The sequence below is a fragment of the Elephantulus edwardii genome, unplaced genomic scaffold (assembly GCF_000299155.1).
Source record: "Elephantulus edwardii isolate Elephantulus edwardi_28Jun2011 unplaced genomic scaffold, EleEdw1.0 scaffold00306, whole genome shotgun sequence".
Taxonomy (NCBI): Eukaryota; Metazoa; Chordata; class Mammalia; order Macroscelidea; family Macroscelididae; genus Elephantulus; species Elephantulus edwardii.
This window is the reverse complement of record NW_006400056.1, coordinates 2,177,679-2,197,806: the sequence shown is the minus strand read 5'-3', so window position 1 is coordinate 2,197,806 and position 20,128 is coordinate 2,177,679. Positions and strand designations below refer to the sequence as shown.

Sequence of the window (20,128 nt, the reverse complement as noted above, 5' to 3'; positions counted from 1 at the left end):
GTCTTTGAACAGGGGTGCCTGGGTAACCGAGAGGACTAACATTCCTGCTGTCCATAGCACCAGGGCTCATTAATGTGTGTACTCTAGTTAAGAAGGGCCAGCCATTTTGGGGAAAGAGGAAAAAAAAGAGAGACTTTAGCTAGGGGCTTGCCTTCAGCCCCTTGACCCCTGACTGGGCTCTGAGCTTCCTGTCCTGGGTCCAGTGATCAAATACAAGACATGGGACAGTAAGTCCTCCTGGGCTTGTTCTTTACCCAGCTAACTCTCTGGTTCCACCATGGGCTGTAGAGCAGTCTTAAGAGGAAGACTTTCCTAATCCTGACCACTCACGAATTTGCCAACGACCATTCTACTGTGCAGTCCACACAGGGACGAAGAACACGAATTTTCAAAAACCCTTTTCGCTTTAAAGTAACCTCACACCTTTATAGTAACAGTAGGCAAGCACTAATCTATTCTCTTTCTGTATAATTTTCTAGTTTCATATAAATGGAATATAATGTGTGGGGGTTTGTAATTGGCTTTTTTCACTCAGCATAGTATTTTCAAAGTTTATGTATTTTCTATAATAATGCAGTATTACTTAAATCCTTGTTATAGCTGAGTAATACTCTGTTGTATAGATAAACACACTTTACTTACCTGTTTGTCCATTGGATAGATCCTTAAAGGTTGTTGCTGTTGTTGTTGTTGTTGTTGTTATGTGCCGTCAAGTCGTTTCCGACTCATAGCGACCCTATGCACAACAACCCTAAACCCTGCTCTATCCTGCGCCAACCGCACCGCCTCTGACACACCCATCCCGATTACCCCAGTCACCGAATCAATCCATCTCATAGAGGGTCTTCCCCTCCTGCGTTGTCCCTCCACCCTCCCAAGCATGATGTCCCTCTCCAAGGACCCGTCCCTCCTGGCAACATGTCCAAAGTATGTCAGACGAAGCCCCAGAATCCTTGCCTCCAAGGAGCAGCTTGGTTTAATCCTCTCCAAGATGAATCTGTTTGTTTTCCTGGCAGTCCATGGTACATTCAGTACCCTTCTCCAGAACCACAGCTCAAAAGCATCCACTCTCCTTCTGTCCTCCCTAGTCATTGTCCAACTCTCTGATGCATAACAAGCGATTGCAAATACCTTGGCCTGTATCAGGCGCACCTTAGTCTCCAGAGAGACACTGTTGCTCCTGAATACCTTTGAGAGGTCCCTAACAGCAGACTTTCCCATCGCGATACGCTTTTTGATTTCCTGACTGCTGGTACCAAGAGTGTTGACTGTGGAGCCGAGCAAACTGAAGCTGTGAACACTCTCAATCTCTTCGTCATCCATCCTGACGCTGCTAATTGGTCCAGTGGCGAGAATCTTTGTCTTCTTGACATTGAGCCTTAGTCCATACTGAAGGCTGCAGTCCTTGACCCTTCGCAGCAAGTGCATTTGCAAATTTATTCCCATTCTGTGGGATGGCTTTGAACTTTCTTGATTGTGTCCTTTGAAATGCAAAAGTTTTTTAACTTTGGTCAATTTCATTTAAACTGCAAACACATAGATTTATGTAACCACTATTATAACTAAGGTAAACTGTCTCATTAGCCACAAGATTCCCCTGTGTTAATCTCTTTTTAGTCAGAATCCCTCTAGAAAGCTTGCTTTTAAAAAACCAGCACTTTGAACCTGTTCGCTCAGGGCTGACAAAGCAAAGCTGAAACAAACTCAAATTTATAAAATGTTACTATAACAAAACAGTAAATGGAACATGAAAAATTACAAGTCAACACCCTGCTCAAAATGGAATCTCAAAAAATGAGAGCAGCAAAATAAACAATCCTCTTGCCTGGCAGAATCTGAAACAGCTGATCAGTTAAAAAACGGCAGCCAACTATGCTGCTTTGTATGTTGCTCACCATGGTTATAGTAGTAATTCACTTCCTCGCCCATGGCTTTGCCCACTAACTTTTCCTATTCTCATCATTGTCCAGTACACCCACATTTTACAATTCAAATCTTTTTCATTATTGCTGTGGTCAACCAAGATTGTACCAGTTTGAACTAGTTCAGAGCCTTTGTTGGCCAAAGAATCCTTGTAAGTGAGTGTGCTCCTTTGTAACATTGGTTTTGTGGTGTTTGTTTTTTTAAAATAGGCAGAAACAAGCCAGGGAGCCCTGGGTACATTAGCAAATGTAGTGACTTCCCTTGCCAACTTGAGTGAATCCTTGAACAATGGTGATACTTCGGAGATCCAGCCAGAGGAGCAGTCTGCGAGCGAGATCACCCGGTATGAGCCATGCGGGCAGGGCTTTGGGCTTCCCTTCTGGGGTACACACATGGTCTTTGTGCTATGAATGTCAGTGATGGCACCATGAACCCCACCTGTGTTTGACCAAGAGTTGTCACAGCAACACTGCACAGCTTTCTTCTTTCAAATTTAACTGTGAAAATGTCGCCTCACATACGAGGTATAAAGCAGTCCAAACTGCTTTTCATTCCAGACCTTGGAAAAAGTGAAATTTAGTAATTCAGTGAAAACTGAGAAGGGGGACCAAGGGAGAAACTTTCAGTAGCCAGATGTTATTTGTATTCATCACTATCTATTAGCCCTGACTATTAGTCTATCCATGTGGCAAGGAGGGACCAGTCCTTGGAGAGGGACAGCATGCTTGGAAGGGTGGAGGGACAGTGTAAGAGAGGAAGACCCTCGATGAGATGGATTGATTCAATGACAGGGGTAATGGGAATAGGTGTGTCGGAGACAATAAGACTGGCACAGGATAGGGCAAGGTTTAGGGCTATTGTACATAGGGTCACTATGAGTCGCAGGCAACTCAGTGGCACATAAAACAACAATAATCCTCCTTTTCACTTCTGTTTTGTTCTATTTTTCTTACATAGTTTTTTTTTTCTTCCAAGTAGTGCGTTTAGACCTTAAAACTACAGGATAGATAGATGATGGATGTCCCAGGCATATTACTGGCTGCTTGAGGACATTTCTTCTCTGCAGCTTGGCTTTTGTGTTTTACTCCTTTCAGGAGGGACCTGTCAGTCCTGCCCATTGTGCCCGTCGTCAGGTGAGGAGCTGGGGCCATCCAAGCGCTCTGCTCATGTGTTTGTGTGTGGTCAGACAGAAAGACAAAGCTAGGTACAGTAGAAAGAGCAGGAGATTTGAGTTAGAATTCTGATTCCACTACTAAATTACTGGATGATTTTGGGAAAGTTAATGTAGCTTAACTTCAATTTTCACTTCTGTAAAATGGAGAGAATTATTACTTTGGAGGGAGTTTTTAAAAAAATAATAGAAAGTACTAGTGGAAATAAAGAATATTTAGCTCACTGTCTGAGATTGTGTAGACACAGTAAATACAGGCTTTCACTCTTTTCTTAAGTTACAATTTCTTTTCCCCATTTCATTTTTCTAAATTTTATCACAGCTAGAGCTGTGTTCCCCCTAAAACCTGTGAATTCACAGCACTTGTTGCTTCACTTTTGCTCACAGGGCATTTGATACCTTAGCTAAAGCACTTAATACCACAGACAGCTCTTCTCCCCCAAGCCTGGCAGACGGGATAGACACCAGTGGAGGAGGGAGCATCCATGTGATCAGCAGAGACCAGTCAACACCTATCATTGAAGTTGAAGGCCCCCTCCTTTCAGATACACATGTCACATTTAAGGTGAGTGCTTTGGACTAATCACATGCACCAGCTTCCCATCCTTTCTGGGAGGAACTCTGTCAAGACTGCTCAGAATTTCTGAAGATCAAACCTTGGATTGAGCTACTTTCTACTTTACAGTGTCTGACATCATCACTTCAGGCAGGACTTTGTATCCCAGAACATTATTTCTGTTATGAAGTGTACTCACTCTTTGTTCTTGGTGCCATTTGGTTCTAAAGGTTACCCTGAAGCAGATGTGGTCAACATTACCAGGCCAGGCAGATGTGGTCTTAACCTGTTTCTCCAGGGATCCTGACAGTGAGGGCTGATGGCTGACTGCTCGGCCTCCTGCCTGCCTGTCATGACTCTTGGCCCAGGCCCAGGCAGCTTTGTGTCCTTGATTTGACTAGAAAGTAGCCTTATATTAAATCCCAATACAGGAATCCAGATTTCACTCCCAATTGCTTATACTAGCCACTTTATCCACTAGAGCCACAGAAAGCAAATTTGAGACTTCTTGCAACAGTGCTGTTAAGTTTCCCCTCCATTCTTTGCACTGACCTCCTTTTTTGTACAGGATGCTCCAAGAGCGCTGAAAGTCCTCTAAGTTGCCATCTTTTCCTTGCTGATGAAACCTGACCAGTTGCTTAGGGGAATAGGGACCCTGTTTATAGTTTCTTAAGGATAGGCAGGATAAATGTTCCTAGTAAAATTTCAACTTTAGGTGGACCCCTTTCTGGATCAAGGGATGCCTCCACCTAGGCCCAAGATCCTTGTGGTGGGATTTCACCTGCTCACCAGACAAGGCACTCACTCACCTTTACCTTGAGGCTGCCTGAAGCATGCTGCTAGCCCAGGAGGCTGACACATTCCCCCAATTCAGTTTAAACTTTAACAAAAATTTAATTTAATTGAATTGCTTTAAAACAAATTACATTTTAGTTGAGGCAAGAGTTGAAGACTGTTTTTGTATGAGTAAGTGGGAGTTCCCCCTGGGCCTCTTGACTACATTTTGAGGGTCATTAGACCCTACCTCACTGGGCAAGAAAACAGCAAGTCAGTACAAGCCCCTTCCACTACAGAAGATATACACTTTTAACTAAGGATAAAGCCACACAAGCATCTCAAAGTCAGAGACAGTGACTGTGGGCTGCCACTGTTGTAGACGCTCCCCAGGATTACAGACTGAGAGAGGTGTCAACTTGTCTACTTTATCTCCTATTCGGTATGTCTCCTCTTCTCTAGCTAACAATGCCCAGCCCAATGCCAGAATACCTCAATGTGCACTACATATGTGAGTCTGCGTCCCGCCTGCTCTTCCTCTCGATGCACTGGGCGAGGTCAATCCCAGCCTTTCAGGCACTTGGGTAAGTGTCCGTGAGCAAAGTCTTTTACTCTAGGAATGGCCTAGAAGATCTCTGGGGTCCTTCCACTTAGATTCTTTGTGATTAAGTCAAATAACTAATTTTTTTCCTTCAGTATCTCCATGTGGGCTGGAATGTAGTCAGGGCTGCCAGTTCTACAGACTTTGGTTACATTACATTTCCTCCATATGCTGGGTTTGAAAGCAGGAGTGGCATCCACTTCCTAAATAACATGCCTCTGGAAACACTATGAACTTTGATAAATGTCAATAGTTGTAGAGGGGCTTTAGGCATAGGGTTGCTACGAGTTGTTCCCGACTCGAAGGCAGTCAACAACATATGCTGGGCAGTAGTAGACTGACATAGATTCACACATCATTCCTGGTCCCTTAACAGCATGAGGAACTTGTGAGTCAGCAGTGTCCTCAGACACAGTGACATGATATGCTCACACAAGCCTTTTACCCCATGCCATCTTGGAAGCCTCTTGCTTCTTTACTGAGTGTCAGCCTGTGTATGCTTTGTCTTATTTCTCCCACACACGCCTGTACCAGCTCTGCCATTATGTCCATCAGGTGGCAGATGATCTGATTAGGAACTAGCTGCTACTCATAAATGGAAATGAAGTTTGAGTTAATTCACATTACAAAGTAACCATCTTAGGGTTGTACGTCCAATACATCAGAGTGAAAAGCTAAGGTATCCAGTGGCTTGGACCACTGGCTTTGGGGCTGACAGGTTCAAGTTGGTGCCTTGATTTGAGATTATAAAAGTAGCATTTACCAGCTGTGTGATCTTGCACAAGCCTCCAATTTCTTTAATATAGAATCTTTTCAGGGGTTAGGGTCTATAAATGATTTTTTTAAATATTTATTTTATACTGGTTTACTTACAAAGTTCATATACATTGTTTTTCACACCAGATCTTTCCTATTTCCTTTACCCACCTCTCCCACCACCCATCAAATTGTGCGACCCTATGATTACCCACCCATTCCCTGAGCCATCCTCAGCCCTCTGCTCCCACTGTCGTGTCCCCGTCCCGTCCCCCGTCCCCCCGCCCTTAACTAGTTATCTATTTCTACAATAATGATCTTACACAGTGTTTGTTCTTATGGGATGGAGTTAGTTCACTTGGAATGATGCTCTCCAGTCCCTCCTAAGTTAGGTAATGATTTTCAAAATCATTGTTCCATCGTTCTGCGTTGTATTCCATTGTGTGATTGTACCATAGTTTCACAGTCCATTCTAGTGTAGTTGGACAGTTGGGCTATTTCCATGTTCTTAGGGTCTATAAATCTCTTAACTCAGTACCTCCACATGGTATGGCAGGAACTCTGCGGAAGCTATGGATGTGGTACTGGTGGGATGGTTGTTGACATAGTCACAGAACTTCATGACAGAAGGCAAGATGGACAGGATTGGGACCCTGCCCATCTGAGGAGAGCTGTATAAGCCAGAAACTGCTGAGTAATTTGTTAACGTGGGAATTAGTAGTTGAGGAAAATGACCTGTCCTTTGCTACCTTGAGGCAGGTGATGTAACTTCATTTATAACCCTGGGTACTGGTAGGTAGCTAAGACTGTTATGTTACCCTAAAGGTACTTTTTCTGTTTGAGCCATTTAGAAGCTCCTCCACAGAGTTTTTTAACCCTAAGTATACCCAGGATAGAATGCAGTAGTATACACTGAAGCCAGATAAAATCTGGCGGTTAAGTGATTTCAGTTTTGTTTCATGTAATACTCTTTTTAAGTTCATGTTCCAGGGTAGTGAATATAGGCGTATATTTGAGGATGCTGGAAATGGCCAGGATTCAGACAGTTATAGAAGATGACAGTTTGGCCATACATATTAAAATTTCCCTCTGCTTAAGCATAAAGAATTATTTAAAAAAAAAAAAGAAATTGGTTAATTTGTCAACAGAGAGACTTGCGTGTGGGCACTTGTAGACAGTGGTTTCCTGGAGCATGATCCTGGGCATGGTGTAGGCCTTCAGCAAGCACCTACTGAACCCTGAGTTTGGACAGTGCTGAGTCTAGAGGCCTGTGTCCATCGCTCCATGGAAAGGTGGCAGCACTTAACCATGGGGACCCTCTTCTCTATGCCACCAGGCAGGACTGCAACACCAGCCTGGTGCGGGCTTGCTGGAACGAGCTCTTCACCCTCGGCCTCGCCCAGTGTGCCCAGGTCATGAGCCTCTCCACCATCCTGGCCGCCATCGTCAACCACCTGCAGAATAGCATCCAGGAAGGTAGGGATGGGAAGGAGGGGGTGAGCCTGTGCTGTGTCATGGAACCCTGGCAAGGGCTGATTGGGCAGCCTCGGTATCCAGCAGCATCCACAGGAGTGTTTAACTGGAAGCCAGTGGGACTTTTTCCTCTTTTCAAATAATTAATAAGGGGAAAAACAACATAATGTTTAAAAAAAGTTGTCTGCTTCAATACATAGGTACTTAGCAGATGTTTTGTGTGTCAGTAGATATTTTGGATTGTTATTGTTTCGGATTTTTTAAATAATCACATTTTTCATCTTCATTGATGGGGTACCCTCTTCCATGTGTAATATCTTATTAATCTTTATAATCTTATAAAATTATCTTAGTTTTACATAATGCCGAAACAGAGGCCCTAGTAAGGTACCTGATTTGACAGAAATCAAGTGGAAGAGCTGGGGCACAAACCGCAAGTCATGCAGGCTTCCTGGCCCAGGACACTCTGAGTCCATCCCATCAATGGATGAACAGCTCGTAGCACAGCAAGATCAGTGGCAGCTGTTTAACGTTTGATGATCAAACAGCTGTATTGAGAACATAAACTAGCCAGTGACTTCCATGCCCATATTGCATGTTGTCAGACTAAAGAACAGTGAGTAGCCCAGGATCAGTCAGTACACAAACTCTTGTTGAGCAAAAATCTGAGTGCTTAAAATATTTTTCTGGTTATTCCCTCGGGGGGCGGGGGGGGAGAGAGAGAGAGTGAGTGTGTGTGTGTGTGTGTGAGTTAAAGAGAGGTCTACGGTCTATGAGAATGTTACCATCATTATTACCAAATAATATACAAGGTTAGTGTTAATTTTATGTGTGTGTGTGTGTGTGTGTGTGTGTGTGTGTGTGTGTGTGTGTGTATAAATAAATAAAAAATATATATAAAATGACTTTTTAAAAAGATAGAGTCATCTATCAGATGACATCGGATTTTGTTCACAAATAAATTTCAGTTTTACCCTTATTTTGTTTAACTGAATATAAAGGTAACTTCTGCAAAGTCTTTCCATGAAGATTAAATGAGATAATTAAATTGTCTTGATAGTTAAAAGTTGCCAAAATGTAACATTCAGATTAAGTGAACATCGATTGAGTGCCTACAGAGACTTAGAAAACCTCACCATTTACTTGAACTGAGCAGTGGGTCCACAGTACTGTATGGGAGAGATGACTCATTTGTGTTTCTAGGCCAGCAGCACTGCCTGGCAGGGCCCCTGGTGTAGGGATTTCATTATTGGGGCAAAATATATAATGGAACAGAATTGGGGAACCTGTTCACATAATGAGACAGAGGTGGAATCGAGCTAACATCTTCAGTCAAATACATCAGTTACTTACGTTGTCTCTTTACCATCAACTATAAAAATATTTGACCATCTGGAGATTTTGTTTTAATTAAAAGGTTCAGTTATTTATTTTTTTTTTAATTATTATTATTTTGTGTGTGTTAACTGTCAGATCTGGTCTGACTGGTACAGGAGGAGATTGCCCCTCCTTCTCCAGCAGAGCATCTGGTGGATTTGAACCACATACCTCCGGGATTGCAATGCTGTTTCTTGCCACTAGAGCACCAGAGCTCCCTAGGTTTAGTTACTTTATTGGGGTATTTTTTTATTCTTCTCCCATCTGTAACCCCTTGAAGAAGCTAGTTTTGTTGTGCGTATGACTGTTTCTCAGAGGGTCTGTAATATTGGTTTCTAGATAAACTTTCTGGTGACCGGATCAAACAAGTCATGGAGCACATCTGGAAGCTGCAGGAGTTCTGTAACAGTATGGCGAAGCTGGATATAGATGGCTATGAGTATGCATACCTTAAAGCTATAGTTCTCTTTAGCCCCGGTAAGATATGAGGTGGTGACTCATGTTGGTTTTCCACCTGTGTCTACTGCTATTTCTGAAAATGAATTTATTGTCAAGTCTTCAGGGGTGTAGAGAGAGCCCTGCCAAATACAAATAGTATGTGGGCAGATGTTCTACACTTTCTTTTTTGTTCTTACCTTTAAAGCTCAGTTCATACACACACACAGCGCATATGTATACTGTAATGGCATTTGTGCGTTCCATCATTTTCCTTTCCTCTCATATTAACATCCAGTACAGTTTGAAGCTCTGAGTTTGCCCACAGTCTGTATGCCATGGGCTGCTACAAGACCTGATAAAGGCATGATGATAGCAAATGAAGAGGGGGCAGCAGAAGTAGACTGGGGTGACCTCACTCACAAGCCCCCAGCTCCTCTCCCTGAGCTTCCAAAGAGTACACTTGAGCTGTCTTGATAGTTTCCCTTCTCTTCTATCCCTCTATTCACACATACAAGGAAACAGCTAGTGAAAGTGGGAGAAATTCTATGATTGAGTATCTAGAAAGAAAGTTTCATGCTCTTATTTTGAAAACCTGAAATATAGTGGGACACCAAAGGTCCACAACCAACCCAGGTAGGGTAGCTCAGACAGCAGCATTCAGACTTGATCACCTTTAGAGTTGTTTACTCAGAAATATGACTAAAATTAGTAGTCTGCAGTGAGGATTTCCAAATAACAGGTGGGAATTTCGGGTCTCTCCTCTGTTTTCAGATCATCCAGGTTTGACCAGCACAAGCCAGATTGAAAAATTCCAAGAAAAGGCCCAGATGGAATTGCAGGACTATGTTCAGAAAACCTACTCGGAAGACACATACAGGTCAGACCTGAAGTACACACCTGGCTTGAGCGGGAACAAGTGTGGCTGGATCGTTTGTTTCAAGTGTAAATTATGTTAGTCTTTCTGTTTCCAGCAGCTTGTAGAGGCTCCATTAAGTCACTGTTGCATTCTCTAATATTACAGGTGGTGAAGGAAAATTAAATAGGTCTACTAGGCGGGGTAGAGGCCTGAATACCAGCACCTGTCCCAGTGTTGCTGTGTGACTTTGGGGGAAGACTTCAGCTTTCTTCTGTTTAATGTAGGGATTGGATTTGATGGGGATGCCGCACAGGGTGACGTAGTGTATGAGGCTTACATTCTCATAGACATGCCCTTGTCTGCTACATTTAAAGCTCGGTACCTCTGTTCAGCACTTGGGGGGTTGCTAAAGTACTTGATAGGAACAGTACCTGGTTCCTATCAAGGAAAGGATGAGTTGTAGAAAAGAATAATTTCACCAGATAAAGTGATAGAAAAAGTCTCTTTATTGAGTTAACAATATAAATTGTAATTTCACCTCCTGATAAACTGATAGAACAAGTTTCCTCAAAGAAAAATTCATTAAACTATTAATTTTAATGATAGGCCACAAAAAAAAAATATTAACTATGCTTTTCTCATGTAGATTTACACAGGAAAACTGTTCTGAGATAGGGCAAAGTACACTGACAAGCCTTTCAACCAAGGCATAAAGAGCTTTGTCCCTGTGAGCACTTCTAACCCACTCGAGCCCACCTGAAACTCTGGGACCCTGTATTAAATCATTTAGACTCAATATTTCCCTCCTTGCTTTAGCCCCCTAAAGTACATTTTGAGGCAAAATTGGTAAGTCTCAGAAGATGTGTTGGCCACCAACCCTAGCCTCTGTGTCCTCTGCAGAGAACTCGCTCTGTAGGTGGCTGTGGAGAGAGATGGGCCAGGGGGCTGCTGGTAGATAGCTGTTCTCATCTAGGCACAAAGCTGTGGCCCAAGTAGAATCCCTTTTCTTCTGGACTCCCTAAAGACCTAATTAATAGATCTAGACTAACTGGACTCCCAGTATAAACAAATGAGACTATCTCATAAGGCACCCCACACCCAGAATTCCTCCACTTTGCAGTATCTTCTAAGGAGGCAGCCGGCCTACTCCTCAGCAGTTCCTTTTTTGGGGGCTGCATCCTTTGAAAGTCACAGTATCATCTTTGGGAACAACCATGAATCATCCTGTTCTAATTTGGGGAAATCTGGGTATGCGAATTAAGTGAGTAGGAGCCAAAAACAAGGGAGGCTTTTTTTAATAGACTCTGAAACACGTCAAAGGCCGTTCTCAAAGAAATGGTCCTAGAATGTTTTTTTACGTGCTGTTTATGTAGTACATTTTTTAATGGCACTGCTGTGCCTTTCCTCATATTGTTTGTTCCTCATGAAATGCCCTCCCCACTCTTTACATTATCTAATCGATGCTGTTAGACTCCGGGCTGACCTCTCAGGTCTGCCTAAGGTACCCTTGAAACCCAGCTGTCGAGGGCCTGTGGATGATGGCCCCACAGTACTCTGCATGGAGAAGGCATAAGATTCCCGGTGCCTTGGTGAATGGATGGTGGTGCTGTCACACTGCCTACCTAATATAGTACATTTTTCTCTTTTTAAAAATTGAACTGTAGAAAAATATATGAAACATTCTAGAAATAGAAAGAGGAAAATTTTTTTAACTCCATGAAAGCTCTGTCTAGAGATACCTAAATGTTAATGCTTTTATCCATTTACTTACAGACATTTTTAATATATGTGTAATGAGATCATAAAATACAGAAAGCTTTATCCATAAACCATCTATTTTATTTAATCTATGATGAGCATACATCTTTCTGTGACTGAGAAGATGGCATAGTTCAGCATTTCCCTGCTGGTGACCATGTTGGGGGCTGCAGTGAACCCCAAGAGGGCATCTCTGCTCATGCCGCTCTTGCCCTTTGCAGTGTGTCCTGGGACCAAGTTCCAGACGGGGAGTGCTGGACCACGTGTGGTGCTTTGGGCCCCGCTGTTTTCCCATCAGCGGCAGGGACAGGGGCAGGCTGTCTTCCTACCCACAGTTTCTACAAAATGAAAATAGTATCTCATTTCTTTTTAATGATAATGTTAAATGAACACTGGAAATTGGGGAGATTCAGAAAAAGATGTTTTATAGGGTAAAATCAATCTAAATCCCAGTGCCCAGAGGTCACCATTAGCCTCTAAAGAGAAACTTTGTATACACGTGTGTGTGTGTGTGTGTGTGTGTGTGTGTGTATCTATATATATATATCTATACATACATGCATGAAATGGTGGTGTACTTTTTTTTTTGTCTTTTTTCTTTTTATTAATTTTAATGAAAGTTTACAGAGACTTAGGGTTTCCAGTCATTCATTGTTGCACTTTTCTCCCTGCCCACCCCTCCCCCCACTTCACTCTTCTCTTTGAAAAGTAAAAGAAAAACTTTTTCATTATTATGCAATCCCTCCCCCCAAGTCCACTCCACTGTGCAGCCTTCATTACGGACTCATGTCATGACAATAACACCCAATCATATATCCCTTTTAAACAGTTCTCTCCCTCATTTGCTTCAATGCAGTAGACATCATTCCTCCCCTCCTTCACTGTCTTCCTTCAACCCTGATGTCAGTTCTGTTTTACAACAGTGGCCCTCTGCAATATTTGTCCTTTTGGTTTTTTTTTTTTCTATATTTTGGGTTTCCATTCATTCATTGTTGCACTATTCTCTCTACCCTCCTCCCAGTTTGTTCTTGTCCAAATGCCACAGTGCTTGTCAAAGCCAGTTCTGATTACTCTTGTCAGTGTGTCCTTTGCCATTCCCTATCACTCCTCCCTGAGAGAGACTTCACCCTGAGTCATAAGGAAAAGGGGATGGCGTATTCTCTTAGCTACTTCCTGCTGAAAAGGGACGCTGTGGGTTTCAGGGTGAAGATCTTCTCTCACTACTCTAAAGGGCCCCTTTGGCAGTAGGAAACACATAGACTATTATGGAGATTGATTTTGGAATTTAGATGCACTCTTATTGATTGTGCTTGGCCGTACATGTTCATATCCTTGAAGATGTATCATGGGGGTGTTGCAACCTAGAAGACACAAATTTGACTAAAAAGTTATAAGTACATGAGTCCAGAAATTATGGAAAAGTAAAAGAAAAGATTCTTTCATTGTTTTACAAACCCTCCCCCACGTCCCCTCCACCATGTAGCCCTCGCTCTAGTCTCCTGTGATGACAGAAATACCTAGTTATATATCTCTTTTAAACAGTTTTCTCCCTCCTCTGTTTCAGTGCAGTATACATTATTGAACCCATCTTACTCAGTCTCTCCCCAACCCCAAGGACAGTCCCATTCTACAACAGTGGCATCATGTAATATTTGTCCTTTTGTGACTGGGATATTTCACTCAGCATAATGTTCTCCAGAGTCAACCATTTTGAATAATATTGCATGAGTTCCTTGTTTTTTAATGCAGCATAGTATTCCATTGTGTGAATATACCACAGCTTCTCTAGCCATTCGTTTGTTGATGGGCAATGAAATGGTGTTGTACTTAAGGCTTTAGGACCTGTTCCTTTTTATTGAGCAGTATGTCATGGGTATTTTTCTATACTAGTGAATGTAAATCTTTGCTGTCATTTTTCCGAGCATCTGTAGCATTTCATTACATAGAAACGTTTTGTTTTAATCTGTCCCATGGATAGATTAGCTGGTCTCCAGATCTATTGCTTGGTTAGTTTGGGTGGAAGAAGTGTTGTTAGAACAGTGAAGGGAACATATTTGTACCTACATCTCTGTGTGATTTGGGTTTTTTCTCTCATGATAAATTCCTACAAGAGGATCTGCTGATTGTCTCATTCCATTTTGAGCGTACACACAAAGCCCTAACAACGTCCAGGACTAAGTCAGAAGGTTGGTCAGTAGCCCCATTCTAATATCTCTCTCTCTTAACAGATTGGCTCGGATTCTTGTCCGCCTGCCAGCACTCAGGCTTATGAGTTCCAATATAACTGAAGAACTCTTCTTTACTGGCCTCATTGGCAATGTTTCAATAGACAGCATAATCCCCTACATCCTCAAGATGGAGACAGCAGAATACAACGGCCAGATCACTGGAGCCAGTCTATAGTGCACCCTGCACACCTGCTGAGCGCAGATACTTCAGAACCTTTCAGATACAAGGAAAATAAAAGTAGTGGTATTTTGATATGTGCACATATTTCCAGTATGTTAGCCATTTTCCTACCTGATTTCTTTTTATCTGTTAATTCTGAAAATAGCAACAAAAAGACTAGTAGGATCCTTTCCTGCCATTAGAAATGTTTTAATGCCTTTTGATGAAGTAGCAGATTTTGGAACAATCTTTTAACTCAGTTTGTATTAAGAAATTCTCAAAGGGCAAAAAACAAATTTTATCATTTCAGAGACTAGTATTAAAACTAAAAGAACCTAAGAGAACAGTATGTGTATATATGTTAAAAATGTCCTTGGAATTAATAGCTACTAATTACCAGGGTAATAATATTAGCACTTTCTAAGCACTTCTTGTCAATGTGTGATGTTAGCAACATCTTGCCTCTGGACAGGGCAAGTTAAAAGTGTATGTCTTTTGCCGAAATGCTAATGGTTTCTGTGAAAACTCACTAGGGTACAGGAGACAATCGTTTATGTTTCAGAAAAGAGGGCATCATTCCTAATGTCATGCACATATTGGTGGTGGTGAGCCAAATCCCTGTGAACAAATGCAAACCTGGCTCATTTGCAGCATGCAGTGAAAGGAAAGTAGAATGGTTTGAGGCAATGCAAACCCCAAGTTTGTAGTTGTAGGGTTCATGCTGGTGAGGTTCCTGACCACAGGCTCCTGCAGTGTGGTGGCATCTGCGGCCTCCTCAGAAACCTGTGCTTCATGATTGTTCTCAAAGATGAACTGCCAGGTGAGACCTGCAGTTCCTCCAGCACCTGGACCCATCCCCAGGTCTTGTGCAGAACAAGATGAAAAGCAGATGCGCCTTCTGACCAAACAGCAGACAGTGGGCATTGGGAGCCTTTGAATGGATTTCCTGAGCTCAGTCTGGGGTGGCTACATGTTGTTTGGATGGAAGAGTTGGGATCTTCTTGGAATGGTTTCTGCCTTAGTGGTTTATTCCCAACAGTGCCCGTTGAGAGAACCTTCTGTTCTGCCGCTCAGTCAGAAAGGCTGGCAGTGGGGCTGTGGAGGATCTCGCTTCTGGCCAAGCTAAAGATCTCAGGATAGTTTGTCTCTGTTAAACTTCCGTTTCTCAGAACATCTACAGACTCGTTATCACCGTTTGCTCTAATGGTCTTGGCACACTGAGCACTTTGTATCCCCAGATGTAGGCCAATAAACCACCCGAGTGTTTAAAGGTAGGCTTCCTGCTTCTTCAGACCAGCCTTCACATAAGAAAGGTGATATTCTTTTTTACACTATAGTCAGCAGTAGAGTTTACAATAAAATCAGAACATATTCATTAAGATACTCTGAGGTGTACTCTGAGGAGCAGCCATCAGCCTCATCAGTGTGAGAAAGCATTTCATGTTTGAGGAAACTAGCAAGTCCAAAATCGAGCCATGTACGTTTTCTTCTTGTATAATTCCAGTTTTTAAAAGTCGATCCTTAAAATCTGAACCCCGTTATCCATCCCCTTTCTCTGTCAGCATGCTCAGATCTGGCTTGGGCAAGGAGTGTCAGAGTCAGGTCCCAGGAGGCCCGTGGGGTGCTGGATGAGGTTGCCACGTCCTGCAGCACCGTGTTGACAAGCTAAACACTGCCACCTTCATAAGACGTGATGGCAGCACTTGATGAAAGTCCGTAGCAAATGGACAGTAAGAAGGACTGGACTTCCTACTTAGAAATTCCCGTTTGGGATTTAATTACATCACTTTCCATAGTTATGCCTTGGAAGCAGATTTTGAAAAGGGAGAGTATGGCCATTATAAAATACTAGAATGGATTTCATTTTGCTAGTTTAAAGTAATTTTCTGATTCTGAAGTCAGTTTTAATTGCAAAATTAAAACAAAAATTTCACCTAGACAATAGAATTAGATTAGCCTCAGTTTTTGCTTGTGAAGATTTTTAGTAGATAGAGGGCATTTTAAAGCACTTTTACCCATCTTACACATAGGTTGTCTATTTTTCTGTTTGTTTTTTCAAAATTTTTTTTAATGTAAGCATGTTTGTTGATCATGTAGCAATTCTCTAAGGATATATTTTTCATTAAATCTTACAGATCTCAGTTCTTGGTGTTAGTGCTGAGGGATTCCCCGATTTGCCCCATGACTACTACCTGCACTTGGCTGGCAGACCTGGAAGCCCTAGGGCCTCTATATGGTTTAAGACTCAGACTAGGGCCCAGGAGGTGCCACTTTTTCATTCTGTTGAAAATAGAGGCAGATATTGGCAAGAAGACATTGAGGACTCAGACAGCAAAGCCACAGGCTCTGGTGAGAAAGCCTAGAGAAAAACGGGATTTAGCTTGGAAAGTTCCCGATCAGGAGCCAGCCCTGCCTTTTAATCTCCTTTCCTTCACACGTGAAGACCGCTCTGGATTTTAGACACTCTTTAGTTAATTGCCCAGGGCCTGTTGCCAGCCACAGGTGCCCTTCTTGACCTGAAGTAATTTCAGTTCTTTGACTTCCAAGTTCATCTCTCTGTTGGTTTTGTGTTTTCTTTTTGTTGGAAAAAGAAGACTCAAATTAAGAAAAGTAAACTCCAAAGTCTAGAATTGTTTAAAGGAATCCTAACCATATATTTGGGCTGCAACATTTTATAGGCCTTTAAATCATTTGTGAAACTAGTGAAATGATAAAAGCCATCTGCCTGCTGACTCCAAAATGAGCAAATAAATTAAGCAAGTAATTTTTAAGTTACTCCTTTAAAGTTTCCAAGGAATTATGGTACCATCCTTCTAATTTGAAATTTTATGTATGTGTTAGGGGTTACATTGTTGGTTTTCTAATTTACCGTAAGGCTGTCACTTGGGCTCTTTTGTTGTCTTGGTTTTTCATTTCATTTCACTTGTAGTCATGTATTTTAAGATGTGCCGCATAATTGCCCTCAAGAGGGATTGTTTTTTAGTTTGTCTTTATCGGTATTAAATGTGAACTCTGATCTCTGAGACAGGATGCCAGCCATGGTGATAGGAATGGACAAGGCTGGCTGCTCGGGTTTTCAAATGTAACAGTAGCTTACTCAGAAGAACATCGGCTTAGACCCACACTACTTAGTACTTGGCCGTGTGCTTGCTGGTGGGATGCCCACAGGAGGGCGTTAGCTGCACATCATGCTCTTCTTGCTCCCAGTGCAGACTTCTGGCGCGAGGGTGGCCAAGCTTTGTCCACGTCCGTGGGCCTCAGCAGGCTGCCACTGGGTGGGTACTTGTTGCCCAAGCCCTGGTTTCAGTGGCCTTGTGTGCAGCAGACCTCTGATGGCATCCCCATACACAGTCATCTTGTGAAGCCTCACCCAGGTTGGCAGTGCCTGTCACTCCAGGAATGCAGCCTAGCTGGCAGAGCAGATGCCCCACAGGCTTCTTTTGGTCCAACCCCCATTCTCTAAATTGTGAGGCTTTTAAAATGTCTTAACTTTGGTGTCAACTGTTAAAGCCAGTCCTTACCAGGCCAGGCTCCTCTGGACCCCTCGTGTGTGCCTCCTGCCAGTGTGCACTTGTCCCAGTCCAGGCCTGGCTCCTGCCCCAGCGGTGGCATGAACAGGCTTCTAGGCCGTCTGATGGACGGATATGAATGTACATGTGTTTATATCTCTGTACAGTGTATATAGTGTGCCTATGTGTAAATAGATGTATATTATGTACACAGACATGTAGCCATGTAGCCAAACTTTTTTTTTAAAAACAAAACAAAACAAAAAAAGTCTGTGGTGTCACTCATCTGCTCAAGGCCCCTCAGCCAGGAAGATTTGCTGGTGATCTTAACTAGCATTCCTTTTGAGTGAGCCAGGCTGGAAAGAGCCATGATGCCATGAAAAGAACATGAATCACTGTTCTGTAGGGGCAAGAATTAGAGACAGAAAACGTTCTAATAGGATTACATGTCTAACTCTCTAGGTTGAGATAAGAGCCAGGAAGCTAAACAGTTTACTATACTGTCTAAAACTAGGTGGTGATTTTAACTTGCTTCTCCCATCCTTATTTATGGCCTAACTGGAGGGAATGTAGAAATTAAAGCCATCCACCTTCCCAGACACTTAGCACACTAAAACTCAGAATGGTCTGTCTTGGGGAACTTGACTCCCACACACGGTAGCATTTTCCACCACAATTTAAATCAGTCAGCAGGAAGTGGGCGCTGTCTAGCGATTAGGCAAATAAATGACGTCTCTAAACATAGGAATGGCAAAATCCATTGTTTTAGCACCTTTCTATCAATTATCATATAAATTTTTTAGATAAAAATCACTTCTATGGATGTGTGTGCCCTGCAGCTATAGATGCCAAATCTCCCCTGTCCAGGTCTGTTGTGATGACTGGTCACCATATCAGGCCTTCTGGTGGGGACTCAGTGAGCAGGCTGGGCTGACCAGCACTGGTGAGGTCAGGCAGCTCAGGCGGTGGAGTCACGGGAGCGCCTGAGCGCTGGGAGAAACCACTTGATCACTACAGAACTCACAGATGCACTGGTTGCTTCCCACTCCCCCCGCCACCTCCTTTTTAAATAAGTTAATTAAAAAATTCTAAAACGCTTCAAGAGACCATAGTTCTCAGTGCCTTTTGTGAAACAACGGGCCATGTTGCCCTCAGCTTCCCCCCTTTTTTTTATGAAAAGAGATGTTGCTGTTTCACTGGCCTCATCCAACAGAGATTGTTCAACTTTTAATAATGACCTTGCCTGTCCTGACAATCACTACTGAAGGTGGCTTTTCCTCTCAAAATACAAATGGAATCTTGACATTCTAGACATTAACCTTTAAAGTAAAAATGTTCCTTTGGGGCTATTTATAGTAATTGGAATTTAAGAGTAAACTGAACTTAAGAAGTAAAAATTTCAGGGGAGAGACAGGAGCAGATGAGACAGTTTTGGGTTTTTTTTAAATACCAAAGTAGACATTTAGTTATGAAATAGGTAATTTTGGCATCTGAATATTCTACACATGACAAAGAAAAACGCTCAGCAACAGTCACAATTCAGTTTACAGCTAAAGGCTGTTTCCTGTTTAAATGGCCTTTCTTTAGGAAAAAATCCTCGGCTATCATTTTATTGACCACAGCGTTCATGAACTCCAATGCTGCTGCCACATACAACTCAAGTGCTGGAATATTTTTCTACAGTCTCACTGTTCTCCCAATTATCTTGTAAACCAGTGTTCAACTACTAGTTTTTTAACTAAAAAGCTGCACATTTTTCATAGTACAGACTGTAGTTTTTATGTAGTTTGGACCTCTGTTAAAATGTAGCTGTATTATCAGCCCTTTTAAGAGACATCTGTTAAATAAAAATTCGGATGTTAGCTTTTTCTTGGGACCGTTTCTGTAACCTCTGCCCTTTATAATATAGAAAATACTGTTATGCCATTACATTTTAATTCCAGGTTTAAAACCTGCTGACAGCTATAGCTTTTCACAGCTTTTTTCCCCCTGTGAAATCAGCTTTGTATGTGATGGCATTTAAAAAGTAGCATGTTGTTTTTAAATGGAATTTTATATCTAATCAGTGTCTTCAGTCTTGAAGAAGAATTTGCATTGTTGTGTTTGTATATAGAGTATTGCAGTGCATGAATTAGCTTTATGCATTTTATTAAATGCTGTTTCAATGTGGCATTGTTATTGTGGCTTAATACTACTACCTAAATGAGGTTTATATTATTAAAAGTGAATTAAAGACTAATGTGTGTCTTGCCTATCATTTGTCCTCACTTGTGACAACATTGCCCTTGACTCCGTGCTCTCTTCTATGCCTGTTCTGGAAATCAGCCTCCACAGTGCTCTTCCTTAAGCCATAACCTCTTTGAAAGGTGATTTAGCCCCTTCTGAGCCACCAGAACCTGTGAGTAAATCTCTTTAGTGGAAAGCTCCTTGGTATGAAGGTTAGGAAACACATCAGTGGTTCAGGAACAAACCACACCTCCAAGCCACAGACTCAACTTGTCAGGATACCTGCTGCCAGTATAGTCGTCACATCTCAAAACTCATGTGA

General features: G+C 42.3%; 1 protein-coding gene across 2 annotated transcripts in view; it reads left to right on the top strand.

Moving 5' to 3' along the window:
* NR2C2 (nuclear receptor subfamily 2, group C, member 2) overlaps positions 1 to 14,271 on the top strand; it is a 70,715-nt gene extending 56,444 nt beyond the window's left edge. Inside the window, exons 7-13 of one of the 2 annotated variants that reach the window (XM_006901045.1) lie at positions 2,133 to 2,266; positions 3,482 to 3,659; positions 4,887 to 5,008; positions 7,118 to 7,257; positions 8,971 to 9,108; positions 9,841 to 9,946; positions 13,912 to 14,271. In XM_006901045.1, the coding sequence (XP_006901107.1) occupies positions 2,133 to 2,266; positions 3,482 to 3,659; positions 4,887 to 5,008; positions 7,118 to 7,257; positions 8,971 to 9,108; positions 9,841 to 9,946; positions 13,912 to 14,086 (993 nt within the window). In that variant the 3' untranslated portion in view covers positions 14,087 to 14,271. The remainder of the gene's footprint in view (positions 1 to 2,132; positions 2,267 to 3,481; positions 3,660 to 4,886; positions 5,009 to 7,117; positions 7,258 to 8,970; positions 9,109 to 9,840; positions 9,947 to 13,911) is intronic. The other variant, XM_006901044.1, reaches the window with a different exon arrangement.
* Positions 14,272 to 20,128: the final 5,857 nt, after the last annotated feature.